General features: G+C 39.4%; 1 protein-coding gene across 2 annotated transcripts; it reads right to left on the minus strand.

The window, feature by feature from the left end:
• Window positions 1-4,197: 4,197 nt before the first annotated feature.
• LOC103105653 (beta-microseminoprotein-like) lies at window positions 4,198-12,733 on the minus strand. 2 transcript variants are annotated; one of them, XR_459903.3, is made up of 4 exons: window positions 11,836-11,985; window positions 7,851-7,932; window positions 6,637-6,742; window positions 4,198-5,351 (listed from the first exon to the last, which is right to left on the minus strand). XR_459903.3 is itself a non-coding variant. In XM_007478052.3 (4 exons), the coding sequence occupies exons 1-4, from the start codon at window positions 12,678-12,680 to the stop codon at window positions 5,222-5,224; spliced, it is 321 nt and encodes a 106-aa protein (XP_007478114.2). In that variant the 5' UTR covers window positions 12,681-12,733; the 3' UTR covers window positions 4,198-5,221. The 2 variants fall into 2 exon arrangements, 1 of the variants encoding a protein (XP_007478114.2); XM_007478052.3 differs by lacking the exon at window positions 11,836-11,985 and adding an exon at window positions 12,678-12,733.
• Window positions 12,734-27,804: the final 15,071 nt, after the last annotated feature.

Consider the following 27,804-nt stretch of genomic DNA (forward strand, 5'->3'; position numbering starts at 1 on the left):
GGTCACTGATTTTAAAACACTAGAGCCTGCTTTTAGCAGCTTTTATTTACAAAGAGATGGAAAGAGTGAAAGTGGAAAAATGTAAATAAAGAGACAGTTTCCTTCCTTTCCCTGGGGAAGTCTGGGCCTTGTCTCCACCTGAATTTCCCAGGAATCCTCAGCCAGAAGTTCAGGTAAGGTCTTCAGTCAGAGTTCCACCGGTGCAGCCTTCTCCAAAGAAAAGGCAGGAATCTCAGTCTCTCACTCCAAACACCAGGAAGGAGAGACTCCTAGACCATGCTGGTCTCCTCTTTTATGCTCCTCTTTTCCACATCACTTCCTGTCTCTCCCCCATCTTCACTCCAACAGCTATCAAAGTCAGAGAAAAGGACTCCTGGATTCATTGTTCACATGTAAAACTGGTGCTCTCTGCTGACACTGAGTGACTATCCTGTCACAAAATATTGTATTGGCTGTTTTTTTGAGATTTCTCTTTGCTTTTAAGTTTACATATTAATCTAATCTAAGATGTTCTGTTATACAATGTTACCTTCACTTAGTAACTTCTGGTTATTAGCTATATGCTCTGTTATATTGTCTATACTTGTAGCTTCTTCTTATGATTACACTAGAGATAATGCCATTATCAAAGTCCACAGAGACTTTGGACAAACTCTTTTCCATGGCAAAGCCATTGGTCCCTATGGATGTTGGATCTGTCACCAGATCCATCAGAGCTCTGTGTTGTCATGGGCAACAATTCTACTTCACACTAATGAGACATTATCACAGCTTGAACCATAGGAAGGTTACATGTTACCTAAACAGCCTTTTGCTCCTTATGCCTTTGTTAACTGTGTCACATAGATAATGATGCATGAACTCCATCAAAATGGTTACATCCTGTATCAGTGACCTTTGATGGATTTAAGCATCTAAAGATCTCATGGATTTTAACAGATCTTCAGAAGCATTTTTGAGAGATCGAGGAGTACCACTACCTCTGATCATTCACCTTTCTTTGACTTGTGTGTGACAAGAGGTAGGGTACCCTAAGTAGTAATAACGACATGGGTGACAAAGTGAAGTGCAACCACACCATTTCTTTCCCTACCTCCAAATTGATTTGTGCTAAAGGAAAGCTTAGAAATCCAATGGATGGGATGCATAAATACATACCATATGCAGTGGTTATAGTCTCATTCCATTGAGGGAAGGAGTTCCCATAGGGCCTAGGGCCCCCTGGACAATTCTTTCTTTGAAACTCCTCACCTTACTCTACCCTTCCCCCAGGATAGTACAATACTTGTGGTTTGGCTTATGTTATTCCACCTATATCTGTACATGAGCACTATACTGGCCAAATAGACACGGTCATGGCCAGAAATCCAGATTCTTAGTGACATTCTTGACCCAAGCAGTCACAGCTAAATTCAGTAGCATCCTCATCAGCAGTTCTGCGATTTTTTTCTGGGTCCTCCTGCCAAATTTTAGAATGATGGTAGTGATAGATTCTACTAGAAATACCTCAGCTGAGATTGAAAGATTGGCTCAAGATACAGCTCAGGCCATCTCCCAGACTACTAAGGCCATCTCTTTCCTACAGGAAGAGATTGACTCCTTAGCAAAAACACTTCTACAAATCAGCTGGTCCTTGACATGCTTATAGCCTCATCTGAGGTGCACGTGCCTTTATTACTCAACCTTGTTGTTCTTATGTAAATAGAGTTGGAGAAACTGTGGCAAATATCCATGAGCTTCAAAGGATTTTAATTGATACACAGCAAGTTGCTGTAGAGACTCATATGACTCCTGATAGTAACTGTTTGTTCACTACTGTCATCATATGGGCTCTTGTGATTTTGGGAACTATGGCACTGAGAATCTCTATTAGCTGTTGTACAACTTTTTATAAAAAGCTTTTACCTGGTGAAGAAATTATGTACATTTCCACCATGGATCATGGCCAAATTAGAGAAGAAATAGAGCTCCCTTTTAACTGATTAATCCTTTTGATGTGCCTCTGTTTGCCTGACATTTGGGCAAAAGGGATGTGCAATGTAAATTTCGGGGGTTATTATTATTGTTCTGCCTCAATATTTTCATTACGATATTTGATTTTTATTCTGAGTACATGGAATCAGTATTAATGTTTTCATTTTATTTTGATACATACGTCTATAATACCTATTAGCCCAAATACCAATGCATACCCAAAAGTTTTAGACTATGGAAACCTAACATTAATTCTTAAGTATTATGGGACCTTAACTAATATTAGTGTCTAATTTCAGAAGAAAGAATTACTAAGGAGCCACTGCACAGTGCAAAGAAGCACAAGGTCAAAGAGACCAACAATCCCTTTTGGGATTGATGAGGAGCTATGCCAAGACAGAGGACTTGTTTGGAAGTTTGAGGAAGCAGCTGTGTTGACAAATTCATGTGTTGTTCTTTCCAGTGCCAAGTTTCTACAAGTACCTTAGTTTGGCTTTCATTTTGGTTCTCCCTAACTAAGATTAAATATATAATGAGACCAAGGAATAATACTTCCATTTTTGCCTCATACTTTTGTCCCCTTTTTCTCTTATTCAATGGGAATTTTCTACAGTCCTGACACAAATGGGAAAGGGCAATATTGTTGCACTAGTCTTACATGCTTGAAGGAGATTAGTCGCATTAATTGGACCTTGCTGGTGATTCAAGGACTTTTAATGGTTTTACTCATAATTTTATACATATAGTATTTTGATTTATATGTATTTTTAACCAGTATTTAATTTTTTCTCTTTTATTTGGATTTAGGGCTTGGAGCTTTTGTTTCTTGAGAATTGATATATATATATACCTCATAGGTCTCCCCTGTATCCTGGGGGTGATTTGACTGTTAGTCAACACCTGCCTGAAGATGGATTGTATAATTATCCTAAAATTCAAGGTTTAAGGCCATACAAATCAATTTTAGTAAAAGAAAATGACCAACACCTTCAATGAAGAAAAGTGAATCTTCTGGAAAAGATGTCAAATGGGTATTTACAGAAATCACACATTTCATTAGGAGATCCAGAGTGAATTCTGGGATATAATGACCTGAACAAAAGGGGGTTGAACCTATCATTTATTCTGAATCTAAACTCTTCTGCCAAAGAGGAGTGCCCCCTATTTGACTTTCTATGGATGCCTCTATCAATCTTGTTTTTTAGTTGTTTTCTTTTTCCTTTTTCTTTTCTTTCTCTCTTATTCATCAAATTGTTGTCATTCCTCCCATACAAGGTGCAATATTTTTTACACCTCTAGTTAGATAATCTTTAGCTACAGAGGCTACATATGTAGAAGGATTCATTGGAGTGGCCTGACATGTTCACATGCCAGAAACCCCCAAGTGAGGAGATTTTAACATGATGGTCTCCCAAAGGATCAAAGGGGATCTACTATGAAGAACATCCTCTCCTAGGATCAGATGTTTCCTGACTGCACCCCTGCTTTCCGAGAGCTATATCACATATGTCACCTAGGCAGCTTACTTAGCTAGCTAACCTAGGTTACATGACTGAATTTTAACTAGATGTGGAAGCAGAGATTTAAAAGTTTCAAAGGAGGAAGTGTTCATGCTCATTGCCTGGTGATTGGCAAAAAGGGCAGCTATGGAAGGCCAGGAGGGGGAACAACAATGTGGGCACTTAGACAAAGCTAAAATCTCATATATCTACTTATTTCTCATCCCTTACCTATCCAAGTGATTCTAATAAACTTTATAAAATTCTAAGGACCAGTCTCTTCAGTTTAATTCTCAAACTAACAATTTGAGCTTTCTAATAGAAGATGGTGCCTAGAGAGGAAATATCTTCCCCCATTGGGGACCAGTAAGTACAGGATTGATAACCACAAATTGGGTTTCCTCAAATACAAAGCAATCACTTTTTATACAGTATCATAATCTTTTCCTAGAAGTCTTAGAGACTCACCCAAGCTACATTTTGCTAAAAGTAGAAGGGGAAATAAATACACTATTTCACTTATTATTTTAAGGATACCAGTGAAATGTTAAGACTGCCCATCTGTTGTCTCTCATTCTCACTATATGAATGAGATACCTCCCTCTGTCCTCCTATGATAGTGACTGGAAGAACAGCCTAGTCACTGTCCTGCCTCTACCAGCAATGTGGGATATTCTGGAGGTGATGAGGTGAATGAAGAACCAGGAGGACCAGTGATGCACTGGAAATCAAAGGCAACTTTATTGAGGGGAGTAATGATATTTGTAGGCAGTTGTGTTCCTAGGTAAACATATCCATCCACTTGATTACATGTAATATTTTCATAGGAACATATATCCAAACACAGAGAGTCTTGAGAAGAACAATGCATCCTGTCAAGATATTCATCTAGTGGGTACAATCTGCTCTGGGATTGCAGTATTCAGGGATAGCGATAAGATACAGGAAAAGATACCTAAGAGGACATCTCTTAACATGTCTTGCTTAGATGAAACATATCCTAGGTACAGACCTAGGCCATTTCTAGTTCATTCAGGTATCTTCAATGTATTTGATCCTTTACTTGGGGTCTCTATAATGTAGGGGACCTTTCAATCTGTGCTACTTAAGGACCCGATTATTCCTACACATACTTGATATCTTTTGTGTCATTACCCAACTGAAAGTCATCATCATTGGTAAATATACCACCTTGAACATGGTAACTATCTTTCTATTTTCTCCTACATTCTTTCAAATCCTGATTCTACCAGGTTGGTGGTGCCAAGATTCTCAAATAGGGATCTGAGAGGTGAGTAGATGCAAAAAAAAAAAATAGGCATTCAACCTTTGAGCCCCAAAGAGTACTTCCTAGGGACTACCTCAGAGAAAGACCATAATGAAATCTCCCACAACCATAATGATTTTAGATGTCGATTGCTATAAAGGAAAAGAACAGAATTCCATTTCATGCTAGAGAAACGTATATTTTCTTGTGATATTCATTAGACAAGAGGTTACAGGTGGGATTTGTACAACTTAGGTGTCTAAAGGATTTTAAGAGGCAGAGAGGTGACACTTTGTGGTGTGAATCAGGGTGCCTGAGACTTGACAAAACCTTCAGGAGAATGGAAATCCAAGGTCCTGCCCACATAGCTCACAGTCTTCTGTTGTTCTGACTTCTGAGTAGAGAGTCATTGCTTGAAGGGAGGACAATTTCCATTGGGAGGTGATGACTTTGGCAGCAAAAACAGAAGGAGGTAGAAGGACTAAAAAGCATATTTTGAGACGTCACAGCTTTGAGAGGGATTATCTTTCTCTACAGCTTCGTAACGACATGATTCTTTGTCGAAAATTTCCTCACATTTATCTTTGTCATAACCGATAGGCCTTGCAATACTGTTGGCAGAAAAAAAATGGGCAAAGATTAGGGTGGACTCATAGGAACTGAAGGACAATTTATTAAGATTCTTACACTTATTCCAGACAGCCTCTGATCATGAACCACCCTCTCTCCCAAAACACATCTGTTGTCATCCTAATCCTCCCACTAGCTGAGAGTTAAACAACAAATACGTCCTGAATCTCTTGGCTAATAAGTTCCTCATCAATAGAGAAGATGAATACAACTGAGATTACAAATAAGAAAGAAGCTAAATCCAAAATCCCTTCTTTGTTTTACGTATGACACTAATCTGAGACTCAATGGTCAAGTGACTTGGTCAGGTCAAACAAATGATCAATTTTTGAGATTTAAATAGAAAAAGAATTACAGATCTTGGATTTCACATATTTACTGACCTTAGAAGTCATCAAGGCTAAACCTTTCTCCTCCTTCTCCTTTACCTCCTCCCTCTCTTCCCCCTTCTTAGTTTCCCCTCTTCCTTTGCCTCCTCTTCCCCCTATTCTTCATTCTTTTCCTTCTCGAATTTTTTGACAAATAAGGAATATGAAACTGAGAACAGTCAAGGGATTTGGCCTGGGTCACCCAGTTAATCATCAATTGCAATTAATATGGAAAAGTATTATAGACACTAAATTCGCAAAGGAAAGGAGTGTAGAAATAATCAACTCTAAACTCTTTTTTAAGAGGAGGAAACAGAGACTGACAGACATCAAAGGATTATCCCACTATCACACAGATAAAATGTATGTGTCAGAGCAAAGTTTTCAACTTGGGCCTTCACAACACCCATCCCAATGCTCTATTCAGTATTTCCTTTGGGGAGGTTAAAGTCTTGCTGTACCCTGCCCTGATGCAATCACATCCAGAATGTCCTATTCCATTGCATATTTACAGAACAAAAATGACAACAACTAAAACATGCCAAAAGGGTCAATGCAAGAATCCCAGCCCCAAGAAAGGAAAAGTTTGGGTCAGGGAAGAGAGAAGAGACTTGCTCAGCTTGCTTGGCCTCAAGGAGCAGAACTGAGACCTCTGGATGAAGGTTTAGAAGAGTCTCTTTTGAAATGCAAAGTGAAGAAAGCTTCTGAACCCTGAAAGCTCTCCAGAAAGAGGAGGAGCTGCCCTCACTGAAGACCTTCAACAAAGGCCCAATGGCCACCTATTAGGGAAGGGCTTCTAGTTCCCAGACCAATTTTCCTCCATGGACTCAGAAGGCCCTTCCAACTCAGGGATGCTATGATTTCATATCTATCTATTTAGGATTCATTTTGAACTCACAGGCGAGCGCATTTCATTCCTGCTACGAAACAATGACATACTTCACAGTCCTCATTAATCCAGGAGAAGAACAATCCATGAATTTTACCATTGTGATCTTTGCAACCTAAGACAGAACATATGGCAAATCTTCTGTTAAACTGCAAATAATATCTTTAGAAAAAATTTTGACAAGTTCTTAAGGTTATCTTGAATGACACATCAAAGTAATGGAAACATTGGAAAATATGGGGCATTTTTTAAAAACTCCTACCTTCCATTTTAGAATCAATAATATATATATATATATATATATATATATATATATATATATATATATATGTATATATCCCGTCCAAGACAGAAGAGCAGTTAAGTCCTAGATGATGGGGTTAAAGGGACTTGTCTAGGGTCACACACCTAGGAAGGTCTGAGGACAAATTAAAACCCAAGATCTCCCATCTCTAGGCCTAGCACTCTGTCCTCTGAGACATCTACTTGCTCAAATCTGGGTTATTATTAAAGACTTCCAAAGGAAGTTCTACAGTTTCCCTTGGCAACATCCTCCAACACTTCACAGTCCATCAAATCCACAAGACAACTAAAATCAGTTAATAAGCCTTCATAGTAGTAACAAGTAGAAATGTTCAATACTCTTCTTTGGAAGATATGTGATAGCAGATCAAAAGTGGGACATAAACTCTATGAAAGAGAGTATTTTTCTTAGGGTTTCTTTTTTCTTTCCATCTTAATTTTCTTCCCGTGATGAATTTTGTCTTTGAAGATGCAACATTTTGGATCCAGGAGATGTTTAACAGATACTTGCTGAATTGAGTGACTATTTAAGGGCCTGAGACACAGAGAGGTCACTTGATTGACCCAGTAGCCCAAAGGTAGCCACAGACCAGATGTGGGATTTAAACTCTGGTCTTCCTGATCCAAATCCCAACACTCTAAATATTATACAATCCTTCCTTTTAGAAACATATCATACATAGAGGTCATATATTGACATTTTAGGATAGAAGGAAAGTGGGCAGGAAAGACCTTTTATGTGTGTTTCAAGACATGCCTCTTTACTTCATCTCAGGCACATCTATAGATTTAATACACTTTTCCCACTCTTTTGGCTACTATTTCCATCCCTTTGATCTCAAACTTTTCCCAGTCCCTTTTTTTCATAGTAAACAAATCCTCCTATCCATACCAATAGGAAATAGTGTTCAAAGATTTACCATATGATTGAAACTCCGTATTGACCTCCTCATATAATGTCCCAAAGATAGTCCAGATGAGAAGAATACCTGGTATAGTATTCTATTTTTTAAAAAAGAGAGAAAGATTTAAGGCTAGTCATTTTGAAGAATAATTGAGTTATTGGAGATTTTTTAAATTTATGGCCATCTTATATTTTTTTCAACATTTACCACCCAATATACAGACCCTCCTTCCAGGGATCAACCCTTCTCTTTTGACTCAGTCTCAGCTACACATGGAATGAGTAGTGAGTATGAGAAACTCCAGGACCAGCAGGTTTCCCCTGATCTGGGCATTTATCTTTAAAAGGGAACTGGTGATGCCACACTAGAGCCTCTAGAACCAGCTCTTCCCCTACCCAGTATACCTCTGTGAGGTGGGCACAAATCTCAAGGGATAGGTCAGCTAGACTGAGGAGAGAAGGGCCATGGTGATCTCTCCCATGCTGTGCAATCCTGTCTTCCAAAGCCCAATGTGATGTGGTCTCTTGCTCTCACCTCCACCCCATGCTCTAGAACCACAAGGAGTATGTCAGTGAGCTCCATGATTGAAAAGCATGAGATCTACTTTCCTCATTTGCCTGAAGAGGACTTTAAGATATTGCTGTTAGTGTATTATCTGCAATGGAAATATGGTAGATTCCTTCCCAATGATATCAGAACTGAAGCAGGGATGCCCAGTATCACCACTATTACTTAATATTGTAATAAAAAATGCCAGCAGTAGTAATTAGAGAAGAAAAAAAATTGAAAGGATCAAAGTAGGCAATGAGGAAATAAAACTGTCACACATGACAATAACTCTAGCAAAGTTGCAGCTTACAAATTAAACCCAAAAAAATCATCAGCATTCCTTTATGTTTCCAACAAAACCCAATAGCAAGAGTTAGAAAGAGAAACTCCATTTTAAGTTGTTCTAGACAAGATACAATATGTGGGAATCTACCTGCCAAGACAAAATCAGGAATTATAAAAACATAACAACAAAATCCTCATCACACAAATCAATTGGGAAAATATCAATTGCTCTTGTGTAGTACAAGCCCATATAATAAAAATTACTATACTACCTAAATTAATTTACTTATTCAGTGCTATACATATCATACTACCAAAACAATTTTTTATAAAAATTAGAAAAAATTATTGCAAAGTTCATCTGGAAGAAGAAATGATCAAGAATATCAAGTGAACTTATAAAATAAATGTGAAGGAGGGAGACCTAGCTTTACCAGATCTCAAAGTGTGCTATAAAGCAGAGATCATCAAAACTATATGGTACTGGCTTAGAGATAGAATTGTGAATCAGTGAAATACTTGAGGTAAATGACAGTAGCAAGATAGTGTTAGATGAACCCAAAGATCCCATCCTTTCGGAAAAGAACCCAATACTTGAAAGAAAACTGCTGGGAGACCTGGAAATAAGTATGGGGAAAAAATAGGCTTACATCAACATCTTATACCCTATACAAAGATTAACTCAGAGTGGGTAAATGACTTAAATATGAAAAGGGAAACCATAAATAAATTAGGTGAACATAGAACAGTATACATCTCTAATATATCCAAAAAGGAGGAATTTAAGAGCAAGCAGATGACAGAGAACACTACAAAATGTAAAATGAATAATTCTGGTAATATTAATTTTAAAAGTTTTTGTACAAACAAAACCAATGCAAACAAAATTATAAATGAAGCAATATAGTGGGAAAATTTTTTATAACAAAAATCACTCCAAAAAGTATCATTTCTCAAATTTATAAAGAGGTAAGACAAATGAAAGAAAAATCAAGGCATTGCCCAATTAAAAAATGGTCAAAGACATGAATGGGCAGTTTTCAAACACATAAAAGAAAATATCAGTGAGCACATGGAAAAGTTTTCTAAATATCTCATCGAGAAAGGCAAATCAAAATAACTCTGAGGTATAAATGCACGAAAAGAATATTCACCAATATGAGAGTAAAGGAAAATAGTAAATGTTGGAGGGGATATGGCATAATACGGGCAATTATACATTGCTGGTGGAGTTGTGAATTAATGCAGCCATTCTGGAAGGCAATTTGGAATTATTCCCAAAGGGATTTCAAAGACTTCCTGCCTTTTGATCCAGTAATAACACTGCAGGGCTAGTAACCCAAACAAAGAAGACTGAAAAAGTACATGTACAAAAATATTCATAACTGTACTTTTTGTAGTGCCAAAAATTGGAAAATAAGGGGGTGTTCCTGCATTGGAGAATGGCTGAACAAATTGTGTTATATGATGGTGATAGAATATTCTTATGCTATAAGGATAGATGATCTGGAGGCTTTCAGTGTGAACTGGGAGAACCTTAATGAACTGATGCAAAGCAAAAGGAACAGAACCAGGAGAACATTGTACACAGAAAGTAAAACATTGTGGAAAAATCCAATGTAATAGACTTTGTACTAGTAGCAATTGTACTGGTAGCAATGCAACAAGTCAGGACACTCCTGAAGAACTTATGTGAAAGAATGCAACCCACAATGAGAAAAAGAACTATGGCAGTAGAAATGCAAAGGCTAAACATATGTAATCAATTATCACATGCATAAATATGAATGTGACAGGGTTTAGGCCTTAAAAAAATGCTCTAGAGCAAAAATGAATAATAAGAAAATTAGTACCATGTGACAACATTTGTACAACCCAATCGCATTCGTTGGTGGCTCTGGGAAGAAGGAGGAAAGAGAGGAAGGAATGAAAATGAATTACGTAAATGCAGAAAAATATTTGAAAATAAATAAATGAAGTGGAAAAAAATTTTACATAAAATTTTTAAAATCAATGAATTAATCAAACTTATTCCAGGTCCTCCCATATTCCTTTGTAAGATTCTGAATAAATGAGCAATTTCTATTGGTCAATGTTTCTTTAAGTAAAAAAAAATATATCATTTACTTTTCTACAAAAAAACAAACAAAGAAATAAACATGGGGGCTGGTTTTGTATTTTCTTTTCTTGTTTTTGGCTGAAAAGCCTCCTTATTTTTTAAACTACAAGGAAGCTCAGTCATTAGGACACTGGAGGTGAAGTCATCAAATGTAGTGTCAGACAATTAGTTGTGTGTTCCCTGACAAGTCACTTAGCAACTCTATTGCACTTTCATCATCTGTCAAATGTCATGTCATGTCAAATGAGCACAATGATAGCTTCCCAGGGTTGTTGTGAGGATCAAATATTCAAAAAGTCCTCTGAGCTGTTAACTACAATAATGGTAGTAAGACAAAAATAGCACAGCAGTGTCAGTCAATCCAGTTCAACCCTTGTCTCACTGGTCCCAGCCCAATCAATGTAGAGCTAGAGAGGAACTTCTAGGCGAGTGACTCTAGCATTCTCATATTACAGATCAAGAAACTGAAGCCTTGACAAGACCCAGACAAGACTTGACTTGTTCATATCCATCAGTTAATGGCATCTGCCTCCAAATATCCAATGCCCCTCTACCTATTGTCTCCAGAGCCACTCACTTTTCTGACAAGAGAAAAAGAATGCTGTGTAGCCCTGGCCAGGGCATCATTGTCTAGGCTTCATTTTCCTACACTGGAAAAGGGAGATACTAATATTATCCACTGCCCAGTGGGGATTATAAAGATCAAATGAGATAATAATTATGCCTGGCACATAGTAGATATCATATAAAGGCTCCCTATTATTAACTGATTTTGCCTATTGAATATTATCACAATAAGGTTTCTATTACTCAGGGGGGGGGGGGAAACACATTTGGGGTTTGCTGTTTGACTCAGTAGAGAGTCAGCCAGACCTGGAGAAGGGAGGTCCTGAGTTCAAATTTGACCACAGACACTTCCTAGCTGAGGCACGTGAGGCAACTCACTTAACCCCAATTGCCTAAAGCTCTGCTCACTTGGAACTGATACTAAGTATCAAATCTGAGACAGAAAGTTGAGGCTCTTTTAAAAGTAATAATTGCTCATACATTTGTCTTCTATGCTTTGGAAACAACATTGATGATCGCATTTCATCTTTGTTTAGAAGACTATTAAAGATTTACTTCTTTTCTGTCATTTCTCTACTACTTATCTATATTATTTTCCTGCCTTCGATTCTCTGCTTCAGATCATTCAGATTTCTCCAGATTTTCCTGCTTCCCTTGTATTTGTCACTTCATAAAGGCTCTTACTGTATCATTCCATTCATATGTCACAATTTAAGTCAGATCAACACTATGAATTCTTGTACTTGGAACAAATTTCTCTGGAGAGAAAAGAGGTTTGAGAAAGGAGGGAAATGGACAGGGAAGGTGATACTGACACAGAGTAAGAACTGCCTGACAATGGGTGCAGGCATAATGGGGGAGTGGGTAGATTCTTGCTGGGTTGGAGGTCTGGGAGACTGGGATTATGGCAGGGACTTTAGGTATGACCCACCCTGGTAGTAACTGAGCCAATGGAAAGTTTACAATTGCTTTTTAAAAAACAATAACATATCTAAGATTAAATGGATGGAAGAGGGCTGATGGGGGGAATAATTGTCTCTACCAAGGCAGATGAACTACTTGACTGCTTTTAGCCTGAGGCAGTTAAGCAGAAGATTGACATGATATATATGAGAGGCACGACCAGAACCCTGGACTTCCTGACTCCCAGATCAGCTGCCCATCCACTATATCATGCTGCCTCTCTTCAGGGAGCCCAGAAGGAAAATCACCAAGCAGCCCCAGGGAGCTCTGCCAGCTTTCAGCAGAAACACAAATGCCCACTTCCCAAAAAACAAGCAGTTTTCCTTCTCTTCCCTTTCCAGCATGAACCTGTCACTTACCATGGTGTCTTAGCAGCCTCTCTCTTCCACAGGGCTATTGGTCTTGCACGGAGCCAGGTCAGGATTATATAGAGGATGATTGCAATCATTGCGCAATAATAAAAAGGAAATCTAACACATTCAAAAAAATGGCAAATTCCATTGTATAAATAGAGGGCAGGAGGCCAAATGGAAAGAATGGGAGAGTTTGAATTATTCCACATATTATCAACTGGCTCTTCAACCTCACTAAAATGACCCTATATTTTTATATTAAATTTGATTTAATAGACCTATTATTAATTGCACTTAATTAAATTTAATAAATTAAAATATTTCATGCAATTTAATACTAAATTATCTATTCCCAGAAAAATATCAAAATGTAATTTTCAGTACATTGGATCATAATGATGGTCTCATGTGGTGCAGGATTCTGGCCCTCACATAGCTTCTAAGGAATGTTTTCTGAGAATGTGATCATCCTCCATGGAATGGCCTTCAACAAATTAGGAGTTTCTCTCCAATATTCCATACTTCTCTCTAATAATCCAGAATTCATTCGGGAAGAGAAAAGATTCCCTAGAGCCTCTTTCCCATTTCCTACCTCAAAACTATTGCATGATGCTCCTGTCCACAATGTCTATATTGAAAATGCATTTTCTCCTCTCCTTATCCTCTAGAAAACCCTCCTTCCTTTCAAGATACACCAGTTATCCTGCAAGAAGCTCTTCTTGAATTCCTCCCCTCTAAAAATGTCTAGATTCTTTTAGTTATATACCCTTTGGTAGGTATCCTTGAGGATGCATATGACCATTTTGTTTGTCTCCAATATTCCTCCTCTTAGAGCATGAACATCACCAGGGGACAAACAGTTTAGAGTGTCGATGCTTCTGAGGCATTAGGTGCTTCTGAGATTGAAGGGTTAAGTCAAGAAGATCTGAATTCAAATTTTGTCCCTGACAAATGATGTGTGACCTGAGACAAGTAACTTCACCTTCATTTGCCTCAGTTTCTGCAACTCTAAATAGGATAACCACACCTACCTCACAGTGTTTGGGGGAGCATCAAATCAGATATTTATTATAAGCATTAAGGAAAGGATGTGCTCCATATTAACTGCTATATAAATACTTATTCCTTTCTCTACCTCACTACTCCGGAGGAGGACAATTAGCAAGGGTGAGTGGGAATGGAGCAGGATAGGAAGTCTTTCTCTCAGGAAAGGGCCCATAGGAGCCTTGGTTTGTGTCACACAGATGGGTTTCCTGGGCAGCAAGCTGGGGATTGGACACTTTGGAGGAGAGAAGATGGAGAGAGAGGTTAAGATTAGGGATGGAAACAAAGTCAGCATCAGTGCCACCTAGGTCCTTGTTGGACCTTAGAGCTCATCTTCTCTGTACCCTGTTTGACGGGCAAAGTTCCAATAATTCTGCTTAAATTCTCTACAAGGAAGACATATGCCACAGCTTCAGGAAGCCTTTAGAAATAGAGGTGAATACTTCCAGCAACCACAGGCATCAGAGAACTTCCAGGGCCCTCTGGGTGGTCTTCCTGTCTCTGTCCCTCTTTTTTCCTTCCTCCTCATAGAAATTACCCTACAGAGATCCAGCCCCTCCTTTGCTGTGCCAAAGCCAGCCTGCAACATCTCTCACTGCTTGCTGATCAGAAACTTGACTCCTTGGCCAACCATCAAAGAAGTTTTGTAGGACCGTGTCCTTCAGAGGAATTTAATAGCTCATATTTAATAAGCATTTTATGACTTATAAAGCTTTTACCTGGGATATATATGGGGGGATCTTGTCCCTGCCTTTGCTTTTTCAATCCTCTTCCCATCAGAAATACTACTACAAAGATAGCACCCCTCCTTCGTGGCTCTTTCCTATGGCAAAGGCATCCTAGACTGTCCCTCACTGCTGCTTATCAGAAACTTGGCTCCTTTTCTGACCATCAGAGAGTTTGTCCAGGACCATGTATAAAGCAAACATTGATAGAGCAGTTTAAGACTTACAAATCTTTCCAGGGAACATTTCATGTGATGCTTACAAAAACCCTGTATGACAAGTCCTCTTATTGTGCCTCCTTGACAGATAGGGAAACTGAGGTTAAAAAAGGATCACAAACATTAAATATCTTGACTACACAGTGTAAACCTTAAAATTTCTTAGACTTATAAATGTTGGAAATTTCACCATTGGGAAATTTCATACTTGAAAAATTTCCTATTGATAGTGGGAACTCTATTGGAATGTGAACCCCATTGGCATGGGAGGTTCCTCCTCCTCCCTTCTTAAGATTACTTTTGGACAGAAACCTTTTGCTGAACAATGGAAAAGGTTTTGACCTATGCTTAAGCATAGAACAGGAATTTCTTTGAGTCATGATTGATTTTAGAATTGATACAATAGAGATACTTGGAATGACAGAACCAGGTCTTGGAAATTACAATCTCCACCCTACTCAGTCCTAACAGGATTTAGGAAGGGCTGCAGGATAGATCAAAATTTAATTATTCCAATCTCTACCCTACTCAGGGTAACAGGATTTAGGAAGGGCTGTAGCAAAGGATCAAGATTTAATTATTGAGAATATAACCTTCAACAGACATGTGCAAAGCCACAGACCTCTGGGCGGTCCTGGGTTAAGCTAGAGCCACCATTGGCACAGGGAAGACATGGACAGTGATTGGTAGATGTGAGAACTGAGGGGAGGGAACTTGGATGGTTTCCTTAAAGGGAGAGGGGTCTGAGGACTGGGGGTGGTTGTTTGGAGAGGTGGTGCTTTGAGAGTTGGCTCTGAAGGAAGCTGGAGGTGGAGGCCCCTGAGACTGTTTCTCCATTTTGGTCACGTGAGTAATAGGGACTGATCTCCTTTCTTTGCCCCAGCTATCTAAGGGCTTGGGCCTTTTGGCCCAGCCTACACAGAAGGGGTATTTAAGCCCTATTCCCTTCTCTCCCCTTTCTCTCTCCCTCTCTCTCTCTCTCTCTCTCTCTCTCTCTCTCTCTCTCTAATACCTTTCTTCATCCTGTTTGTAATTAAACTCCATAAAAGGTTGACTGCTGACTTGAGTTTTCATTTAGGAATTACATCGCTGAATTCCTTGGTGACCTTAAATTAATATATATCAGTCTTTTAAAGTGATTTCCTTGTCACAACAGCTAAATCCTAAGGCAGAATTTGAACTCAAGTCTTCCTGTCTCCAAAAACTCCCTTCTGCCATCTTGCTGACTGAAATACAACAGGAAAGTTGGTATCTAAAGCACTCTATTGCAGAATGTTGCACCTAGGTGTCTGTGCCCAGATCACTCACCCCTTGTCTTAGGAGTCTCCATATTTCTTAGATTCAGGAGGGAATGGCCCTGCTCTTTTGGGTCTCCAAGGGGGCAGAATCCCTATGGAAGGTCTGCCTGGTCCAAGTGGTGTGATTAAGAGAAATGGGCATAGACAAAAGAAATGAAATGCAAAGGAAGAAGAAAACACAGAGAATCCAGACCCAGACCCATTGTGGGAGGAAAGAAAATTCTATGGAAGGTCCAGGAAGGAGGCAGTTAGCCCCAAGCTGAATTCCACACAGTCACTTTGCTTGGGAGTGATCTGATCACACAACACTTCACTTCTCTCTGGTTGACCTCTTTGAAAGGAGAAAAGCTGAAGAAAGTCTTGGTTGTTACCATTCTCCACCTAACTTGAGCTGAAGAATGAGAGTCTTACCCAGAAAAGACCTCAGCAGGATTACTGCTATTTCCCTCAGGGAAAATCAATTTTATTCCTTTGTGAAGAGACTTACACCAAAGCCTTCAAAAAGGGATAGAAATTAGAACTAAGGAAGACCCCTCTCCGACTCTCCCAGTTCTCCTCTTATTTCCTTCCACCAAGAAAATAAAGAGATCCTTTTCAAACAAGGAAACTGTTCTCAAGGCTGTGGAATTAGAGGGAGGAACTGACTCATCATCTGTGAGGCAAACTCCATTAGGCTGCTTAGTGAGGAGAAGAGAAAGAAAGGGTGTTCTCTGAAATCAGCTCCCTTCCTGAAAAACTGTGTTCTGGTGTAACATCTTTCTATCATCTCTCACTATTGCCTTCTAATATAGTGGCTCTCCAGCAAAGATAGGTCAAGGCTGATCCAGACCTCCCCCTGGTCAGGAGTTGGCAGCTGGATGCAGCTCAGGGCATACATACATGTCTAAGAGAGGGTTCATGGCCTTTTTCAGGTTCTCACATCAGACTTGCTCTGCCTTCTTCATCATTCTGTTCTCTTGCCTCAGCTTGTTATGGGGTTGAAGAGGTGTACCTCTGGGGTTCAGGAAGGATACCTTTGCAAGAATGCAAGACTCCAAAACTTAGCTTAAAAAATAAAGGAGAAATTTATTAATTTAGAAAGTAATGTTAAAAATAGCCAGTAGGAGAGCAAGATGGAACAGCAAGATGGGGAATAATTCCTTGGGAGGATAGCATGTATGGAAAAACTGTTCCCCTTGGAATATAGCATGGATGGAAAATCTGTCCCCCAGAGGACATCAGTTCTGGGGATTTTATAGTTTTTACAACAGTGTTAGTCATCCAGGCATTTGGTAAGGTGAGGTGATCATCTGCCTGGGGACATAAAAATTCCTTAGTTTTAGGGAACAAACAGATGTCTGATAGGATTGAGGTATGGCCTTGAGGTGCTTCTTCCTGTCCATCTTAAATCTAGAGGACTATCAAAGGAAGATAGTCATCTCAGGACCCTCGAGGGGTCATTGGGTGTTTTTAGGCTCAGAGTCAAGAGGATGTAAGGGAGCAAGGGACTTTCCCTGATAATAGTTCCCCTGAGTTTCTGGGAGTACAGTGCCCATGTCAAGCTCTTCTCCTGATTGGAGCAAAATCACCAGAAATCAAAAAAAATCATATGCACAGAGGGGAATTATGCTGTTTGGTGTTAGGTCAGTCCATTGGCATTTAGGAAGCACCTACTGGGTGCTTGAAACTATGCTAAGTGAGTGCTGAGAATATAAAGCAAACAAAGAGATTTCTGGCCATTGAAACACCTAGGAGTCCAATGAGGGAGAAATCATGCAAGCAACTCTACACAAACAAGACAAATACTGCAAGATAAGTTGGAGATCTCCCTCAGAGTGGAGCAACCTGTGTGAAGGGAATCCCTCCCAAGATCACACATGGGTCTGACTTGCATCCTAGCACTCCAGCATGGCTCACAGGACACTGATGGAGGCATGTGACCCAGAAAACATCAGGTTAGGATCCAGGGTAAAGGAGAAGATATCAAAGAGGATTTTCCAGGAAGTGTGGTCTCTCTAGTCACTCAGACCTGGGGTAAAAGAAAAGTAGATGAGAGAGCCATGTGGAGAAGCACTCACTGGGGCTTGTTAGAAATGACCTCTTCTCCCTGTCTGTCTGCCTTCTCTTACTCAAGTAAATATTAGTAAACTCTTTGGAAATTCAAGACCAGAGTTTAATTTAGTTTTAACAACTAGCAACTGGGGCAATGGGGAAAGGCTTCCTATGGAAGATGGGATTGGAAGTGAGCCTTGAAGAAAATCCAGGCAACTAAGAGGTTCAAGGGATAAGCCCTTCAGACCTGGGAGGCAGCCAGCTCAGAGAAACAGAACTAGAATACAGAGGGGTCAGACAAAAGGGCAAGGAGGCCATGAGAGTATATTCCAGAGGCTGTGGAGGGCAGGAATGTTAACTTGGGAATAGTACAGAACTCCTAAAGTAGTCAGAAAAACTAAGAAAAACTAGTCAGAAAAGGGATAGATCCAATAATCAGTCACTACTTCAAACCCAGCACCAAAACTACACAGGGCATACACCCAGGGGACTCTGGGAATGTATCCCTGGGAGAATGCACCTCACTTGATGATTTCTCCAAAGAACAGAAGAACTTGGGGAACTTAGTAGAAACACAGAAGAAAAAGAACTGCTTGATCACATGGGCCATGGGTATATGACTGGGGATGGAGACTGTTATGGGCATTGGAAGGATACCCTTTTGGGATTGGGAAGGATACCTTTTGTAAGCATACAATGACTCCAAACTTAGCTTAAAAACAAAAAGAGATTTATTAATTTAGAAAGTAATGTTGAGAGTGGCCAGGAGGATAGCAAGGTGGAACAGCAAGGTGGGGAGCAGTTTCCTGGGAGGACAGCATGAAAGGAAAGGCTTTTCCTCCATGGGGATAGCATGGATGGAGAGGCTGTCCCCCAGATGACATCAGTTCTGGGGTTTATATATTCTTTAGATGCTATATCCTGGTGTGGACATGACCAAAATGTCTCTCAGGCATTTGGTGGAGTGGGGTGGTCATCTGACTGGGGTCTGCCTGGAGGCATAAAGATTCATTTCTTTGTCCACCTTAAATCTAGAGGACAAAAGAGGGTAAACATCTCAGGACCCTGGGTGGTATCAATGGGTGTTCCTAGGTTAAGAGTCACAAGGATTCAAGGGCAAGGGAGTTTTCCTGATAATAGCCGGCCTGGATTTCTGGGGGTACAGTGCCCATGTCAGAGACTAAATGATCAGTTTAGGGCAAATATCAGCACTATAGAAATAGATCTTGATAAATGACTTGTGTATATCCCCACTGGAATTGTATGTAGGCTATAGGAGCCAGTGTGGGAGTGGTGGGAAAGAACATAAATCATGTCATCCATGTAGCCATGGAAAAATTATCTTAATTAATCAATTAAATAAAAATTTTAATAAAGAACCTGAAGAACTTGTATACCTTTTGGGGAACTAAGGATAAGGTAGTATGATTGATTGACATTCTCATGGTTACAAGGAAATGAGAAGTCCAAGACAGGATTATCAGGAAGAAGCAGATGCTTTACAATGAATAAAAAAGAGAAGGGTCCAGCCAAGGGCTGGCCCTCCTGGGAGAGAACATTCATAAAATGGGAGAGACTACTAATAAAAAATAAAAAAAACCTGGGCCAAAATCCTGGGGATCAGACTGAACAATGACCTCAAGTTCTTTGTCTCTTACTTATCTCCTAAGTTCAGAGTACATCATGTTTGGGCCTATTTTAGATTCTCTTTCTGAGATCATGTTTGAAGAATATTCAGAAGAAATATTCATACTCAAAAGATCTCCATTCAGTTACATTTTTACTCCCAGGAATGGAAGTGTGTGGCTCCCTCACTGCAGTCCCACAGATACACTCAGGGGTAGAGAAAGTGGGTCCCACCTCTCCTGGGCCACTGCCTTTAGAGCTGATTGTGTTTCTAGCCAAATTTGCAGTGACTGACTGAGTCAGGGAAGTACTTGGGGGCAGACATTCAAGCACAAGGACATGGAGACTAGGAAATGTGTGGATTCAATATCTAGGGGACCCAACCCAGTCCAATCCCAAAAGGACTCACCATGGCAGTTGTAAGGTGTAAATTCAGGTTTTTATGCTAAATATGAGTTATAAAGTAATGTTGTGGTCACTGATTTTAAAACATTAAAGCTTAAGTCAGAATGCCTTTAGCAGCTTTTATTTACAAAGAGGTGGAAAGAGCGAAAGTGGAAAAATGTAAATAAAGAGACAGTTTCCATCAAGTCTACCAGCCTTTCCCTGGGGAAGTCTGGCCCTTGTCTCCCCCTGGATTTCCCAGGAATCCTCAGCCAGAAGTTCAGGTAAGGTCTTCAGCCAGAGTTCCACCAGTGCAGCCTTCTCCAAAGAAAAGGCAGGAATCTCAGTCTCTTGCTCCAAACACCAGGAAGGAGAGATTCCTAGACCATGCTGGTTTCCTCTTTTATCCTCCTCTTTTCCACATCACTTCCTGTCACTCTCCCCCATCTTCACTCCAACAGCTAACAAAATCAGAGAAAAGGACTCTTGGATTCATTGCTCACATGTAAAGCTGGTGCTCTCTGCTGACACTGAGTGAGTATTCTGTCACAAAATACTGTATTGGCTGCTTTTTTGAGATTTCTCTTTGCTTTTAAGTTTGCATATTAATCTAATCTAGGATGTTCTGTTATACAATGTTACCTTCACTTAGTACCTTCTGGTTATTAGCTATATGCTCTGTTATATTGTCTATACTTGTAGCTTCTTATGATTACACTAGAGATAATGCCATTATCAAAGTCCACAGACAAGTTGGACAAACTCTTTTCCATGGCAAAGCCATTGGTCCCTATGGATGTTGGATCTGTCACCAGAACCATCAGAGCTCTGTGTTGTCATGGGCAACAGTTCCACTTCACAGTAATGAGACATTACCACAGCTTGAACCATAGGAAGGTTACATGTTACCTAAACAGCCTTTTGCTCCTTATGCCTTAGTTAACTGTGTCACATAGATGATGATGCATGAACTCCATCAAAATGGTTACATCCTGTATCAGTGACCTTTGATGGATTTAAGCATCTAAAGATCTCATGGATTTTAACAGATCTTCAGAAGCATTTTTGAGAGATTGAGGAGTACCACTACCTCTGATCATTCACCTACCTTTGACTTGTGTGTGACAAGAGGTAGGGTACCCTAAGTAGTAATAACTACATGAGTGACAAATTGAAGTGCAACCACACCATTTCTTTCCCTACCTCCAAATTGATTTGTGCTAAAGGAAAGCTTAGAAATCCAATGGATGGGATGCATAAATACATACCGTATTCAGTGGTTACAGTCTCATCCCAGTGGAGGATGGATTTCCCATAGGACTTAGTGACCCTTGGACAGTTCTTTGTTTGTAATTCTTCACCTTACTCTACCCTTCCCCCAGGATATTACAGTACTTGTGGTTTGGCTTATGCTATTCCACCTATATCTGTATATGAGTGCCATACTGGCAGAATAGACAACCTTATGGCCAGAAATTCAGGTGCTTAGTGACATTCTTGACCCAAGCAGTCACAGCTAAGTTCAGTAGCATCCTCATCAGCAGTTCTGGGATTTTTTTCTAGGCCCTCCTGCCAAATGTTAGAATGATAGTAGTGATAGACTCGACTAGAAATACCTCAGCTGAGATTAAAAGATTGGCTCAAGATACAGCTCAGGCCATCTCCCAGACTACTAAGGCCATCTCTTTCCCACAGGAAGAGATTGACTCCTTAGCAAAAACAGTTCTACAAATCAGCTGGCCATTGATATGCTTACAGCCTCATCGGGAAGTGTGTGTGCCTCTATTCATCAATCTTGTTGTTCTAATGTAAATACATCTGGAGAAACTGTGACAAATATCCATGAGCGTCAAAGGATTTTAATTGACACACAGCAAGTTGCTGTATAGAATCAAATGACTCCTGATAGTAATTGGTTTGTTTGCTACTGTCATCAAATGGGCTCTTGTGATTTTGGAAATTGTGCTATTGATAATCGGTATTAGCTGGTATATTACTTTTTAGAAAAAGCTTTTATGTTTTGGAAAAAATATGTACATTCTCACCATGGATGATGGCCAAATTAGAGAAGAAATAGAGCTCCCTTTTAAGTGATGAATCCTTCTGTTATGCCTCTGTTTGTCTGACACTTTGGCAAATTCGATGTGCAATATAAATTTCTGGGAATGTTATCATAGTTCTTCCTCAATATTTTCAATATATTTGATTTTTTAATACAGGGAATCAGTATTAATTGGGTTTTTTTTTATTTTGAAAGAAAAGTCTATAATATCTATTAGTCCAAATATCAATGCATATCCAAATATTTTAGACTGTGGAAACATGACATTAATTGTTAAGTATTATGGGACCTTAACTGATATTAGTGTCTGATTTCAGAAAAAAGAATTACTAAGGCGCCACTGCACAGAGCAACGAAGCACAAGGTCAAAGAGACCAACGATCCCATTGGCATTGATGAGAATCTGTGCCAAGACAGAGGACTTGTTTGGAAGTTTGAGGAAGCAGCTGTGTTAACAAATTCATTTGTTGGACATCCCTGTGCCAAGTTTCTACAAGTACCTTGGTTTGGCTTTAATTTTGGCTGACCCTACCTAAGATTAAATGTATAATCAGACCAAGGAGTCACACTTCCCTTTTTGCCTAATACTTTTGTCCCCTTTTTCTATTATACGATGGGAATTTTCTATAGTCTTGACTACAAATAGGAAAGGGCAATATTGTTTCACTAGTCTTACATGCTTGAAGGAGATTAGTCACTTTAATTGGACCTTGTTGGGGATTCAAGGACCTGTAATTGTTTTATTCATAATTTTATAAATGCATGGTTTTGATTTTTATATATATATATATATATGTATTAACCAGTATTTAATTTTTTATCTTTTATTTGGATTTAGGGCTTGAAGTTTTGTTTTTTGAGAATTGATACATATACCTCATACCTCTCCCATGCATCCTGGGGGTGATTTGACTGTTGGTCAACACCTGCCTGATAGTGGATTGTATAATTATCCTAAAATTCAAGGCTTAAGATCACTTAAATCAATTTTAGGAAAAGAAAATTGCATCTTCTGGAAAAGATGTCATGAGGATGTTTATAGAAATCACACACTTCATTAAGAGATACAGAGTGAATTCTTGGACATCATGAACTCAACGAAAGGGGGTTGAGCCTATCATTTATTCAGAATCTAAACTCTTCTGCCAAAGGGGAGTGGCCCATATTTGACTTTTCTGAATGCATCTATCAATCTTGGTTTCTTGATGTTTTCTTTCTACTTTTCCTTTTCATTCTCTCTTATTCATCAAATTGTTGTCATTCCCTCCATGCAAGGTGCAATAATTTTTACACCTCTAGTTAGATAATCTTTAGCTACAGAGGCTACATATGTAGAAGGATTCATTGGAGTGGCCTGACATGTTCACATGCCAGAAACCCCCATGTGAGGAGATTTTAACAAGCTGGTCTCCCAAAGAATCAAAGGGGGCCTACAGTGAAAAACATCCTCTCCTAGAATCATGCATCAGATGTCCTGCCCGCACCCTTCCTTTCCTGGAGCTAAATCACTTATGTCACCTAGGTTGGTCACTTAGCTATGTAAACCAGGTTACATGACTGAATTTGAACTAGATGTGGAAGCAGAGGTTAAAAATATTCAAAGGAGGAAGTGCTCGTGCTCGTTGCCTGGTGACTGGCAAAGAAAACAGCTATGGAAGGCCAGGTGAGGAAGAACCACATGAGAACTTAGATGAGGCTAAAATCTCATATTTCTACCTATTTCTCATCCCTTACCTATCCAAGTGATTCTAATAAACTTTATGAAAGTCTAATGACCCGTCTCTTCATTTTAATTCTTACACTAATAATGTGAGCTTTCTAAAAGTGGAAGATGCTCCCTAGAGAGGTAATATGTTCCCCCATGGGGACCAGTAAGTAGAGGATTGATAACCACTAGTTAGGTTTCCTCAAATACAAAGCAATCACTTTTTGTACAGTATCATACTACTTTCCAAAAAGTCTTAGAGACTCACCCAATCTGCATTAGGCTTAAAGTGTAAGGGGAAATAAATACACTATCTTTCACTTATTATTTCAAGGATAACAGCAAAATGTTAAGGCTGCCCATCTGTTGTCTCCCATTCTCACTATATGAATGAGATACCTCCATCTGTCCTCCTATGATAGTGACTAGAAGAGGAGCCTAGCCACTGTCCTGCCTCTACCAACAATATGGGATCTTCTGGAGGTGATGAGGTGAATGAACAACCAGGAGGACCAGTGATGCACTGGCAATCAAAGGCAACATTATTGAGGGGGATAATGATATTTATAGGCAGTTGGGTTCCTACCTAAACACATCCATACACATGGTTATATGTAATATTTTCATAGGAACATATAGCCAATCACAGAGAGTCTTGAGAAGAACAATGCATCCTGTCAAGATATTCATCTAGTGGGTACAATCAGCTCTGTGACTGTAGGATTCAGGAGTATCGATAAGATGCAGGAAAACATACATAAGAGTACATCTCTTAACATATCCTGCTTAGATGAAACATAATCTAGGTTCAGACCTAGGCCATTTCTAGTTCATTCAGGTATCTTCAATGTATTTGAACCTTTACTTGGGGGCTCTATAATGTAGGGGACCTATCAATCGCTACTATGAAAGGACCCTATCACTCCTATACATCCTTGATATCCTTTGTGATATTACCCAACTGAAAGACATCATCATTGGTAAATATAGCACCTTCAACATGCTAACTATTTTTCTATTTTCTCCTACATTTTTTGGAAACCTGATTCTACCAGGTTTGTGGTGCCAGGATTCTAAAAACAGATCAGGGAGGTGAGTAGATAAAATAAAAAATTAAAATTAAAAAAAAAACACATTCAGTCTTAGAACCCAAAAGAGTACTTCCTAGGGATTACCTCAGAGAAAGACCATAATGAAATCTCCTACAACCATAATGACTTTGGATGTCGATTGCTATGAGGGAAAAGAGAAGCAGAATTCCATTTCATTCTAGAGGAACATATTTTCTTGACATATTCATTAGACAACAGGTTACAGTAGGTACTTAAACAACTTGGGTGGCTAAAGGATTTCAGGAGGCAGAGAGGTGACACTTTGTGGTCTGAATCAGGGTGCCTGAGACTTGAAAGGACCTTCAGGAGAATTGAGACCCAAAGTCCAGCCCACATAGCTCACAGTCTTCTGTTGTTCTGACTTCTGAGTAGAGAGTCATTGCTTGAAGGCAGGACAAGATCCAATGGGAGGTGATGACTTTGGCAGCAAAAACAGAAGGAGGTAGAATGACTAAACATAGTGTGAGTATGTACATGGTATAGAGGGATTATCTTTCTCTACAGCTATGAAAAGACAAAATTCTTTGTTGAAAATTTCCTCACATTTATCTTCTTCATAACCGATAGGCCTTGCAATACTGTTGGTAGAAAAAAAATGGGCAAAGATTAGGGTGGACTTATAGGAACTGAAGGACAATTTATTAAGCTTCTTACACTTATTCCAGACAGCCTCTGATCATGAACCACCCTCTCTCCCCAACCACATCTGGAGTCATCCTAACCCTCCAACAAGCTGAGAGTTAAACAACAAACATGCCCTGAATCACTTGGCTAATAAGTTTCTCATCAATAGAGAAGATTGATACAACTGAGATTACAAAAAGAAAAGAAGCTAAATCCAAAATCCCTTCTTGGTTTTACGTATGACACTAATCTGAGACTCAATGGTCAAGTGACTTGGTCAGGTCAAACAAATGATCAATTTTTGAGATTTAAATAGAAAAAGAATTACAGATCTTGGATTTCACATATTTACTGACCTTAGAAGTCATCAAGGCTAAACCTTTCTCCTCCTTCTCCTTTACCTCCTCCCTCTCTTCCCCCTTCTTAGTTTCCCCTCTTCCTTTGCCTCCTCTTCCCCTATTCTTCATTCTTTTCCTTCTCCAATTTTTTGACAAATAAGGAATATGAAACTGAGAACAGTCAAGGGATTTGGCCTGGGTCACCCAGTTAATCATCAATTGCAAATAATATAGAAAAGTATTATAGACACTAAATTCAAAAAGGAAAGGACTGTAGAATTAATCAACTCTAAACTCTTTTTTTAGAGGAGGAAACAGAGACTGACAGACATCAAAGGATTATCCCACTATCACACAGATAAAATGTATGTGTCTGAGCAAAGTTTTCAACTTGGGCCTTCCCAACACCCATCCCAATGCTCTATACAGTGTTTCCATTGGGGAGGTTAAAGTCTTGCTGTACCCTGCCCTGATGCAATCACATCCAGAATGTCCTATTCCATTGCATATTTACAGGAGAATAAAGATGGTAACAACTAAAACATGCCCTAAAAGGGTCAGTGCAGGAATCCCAGCCCCAAGAAGGGAAATGTATGACTCAGGGAAGAGAGAAGAGACTTGCTCAGCTTGCTTGGCCACAAGGAGCAGAAGTGAGACCTCTGGATGGAGGTTTAGAAGAGTCTGTTTTGTGGTACAAAGTGAAGAAAGCTTCCAAACCCTGAAAGCTCTCCAGAAGGAGGAGGAGCTGCCCTCACTGAAGACCTTCAACAAAGGCCAAATGTCCACTCATTAGGGGAGGGATTCTAGTTCCCAAGCCAAATTTCCTCCATGGTCTCAGAAGGCCCTTCCAAATCAGGGATGCTGTGATTTCATATTCGTCTATTTAGGGTTCACGTTGAACTCACAGGCTAGAGCACTCTATTCCTTCTTCAGAACAATGACACTTTTCACAGTCATCAGTAATCCAGGAAAGGTTCAAATCATGAAATTCACCATAACGATCATTGCAATCTAAGACAGAACATATGGTAAATCTTCTGTTAGACTCCAAATAATACCTTTAGAAAAAATTTTGACAAGTTCTTAAGGTTATCTTGAATGATACATCAAAGTAATGGAAACATTGGAAAATCTGGGACATTTTTAAAAACTCCTTCCTTCCATTTTAGAATCAATATTGTATATCCCTCCCAAGACAGAAGAGCAGTAAATGCCAGATAATGAAGTTAAAGGGACTTGCCTAGGGTCACACACCTAGGAAGGTCTGAGGACAAATTTGAACCCAAGATCTCCCACTTCTAGGCCGAGTGCTATAAATTCTAACACATCTACCTGCTCAAATTTTTGTCATTTTTAAAGACTTTCAAAGGAAGTTCTACAATTTCCCTTGGCAACATCCTCCAACACTTCACAGCCCATGAAGTCCAAAACACACCTAAAATCATTTAATAAGGCTTCATAGTAACAAGTGGAAATGTCCAATACTCTTCTTTGGAATATATGTGACAGCAGATCAATAGTGGGACATAAACTCCATGAAGGAAAGTATTTTTCTTAGGGGGTTTTCTTTCATTTTAATTTTCTTCCCATGATGAATTTGGTCTTTGAAGATGCAACATTTTGCATCCAGTACATGTTTAACAGATGCTTGCTGAATTGAGTGACTATTTAAGTGCCTGAGACACAGAGAGGTCTCTTGATTGACCCAGCAGCCACAAAGGTAGCCAAAGACTAGTGGTGGGATTTAAACTCAGGTCTTCCTGATCCAAATCCCAGCACTCTAAATATCATACAATCCTTCCTTTTAGAAACATATCATAAATAGAGGTCATATTTTGACATTTTAGGATAGAAGGAAATTGGGGAGGAAAGACCTTTTATGTGTGTTTCAATGCTTGCCTCTTTACTTCATCTCAGGAACATCTATAGATTTAATACACTCTTCCCACCCTTTTGCCTACTATTT

The sequence above is a fragment of the Monodelphis domestica genome, chromosome 1, assembly GCF_027887165.1.
Source record: "Monodelphis domestica isolate mMonDom1 chromosome 1, mMonDom1.pri, whole genome shotgun sequence".
Lineage (NCBI taxonomy): Eukaryota > Metazoa > Chordata > Mammalia > Didelphimorphia > Didelphidae > Monodelphis > Monodelphis domestica.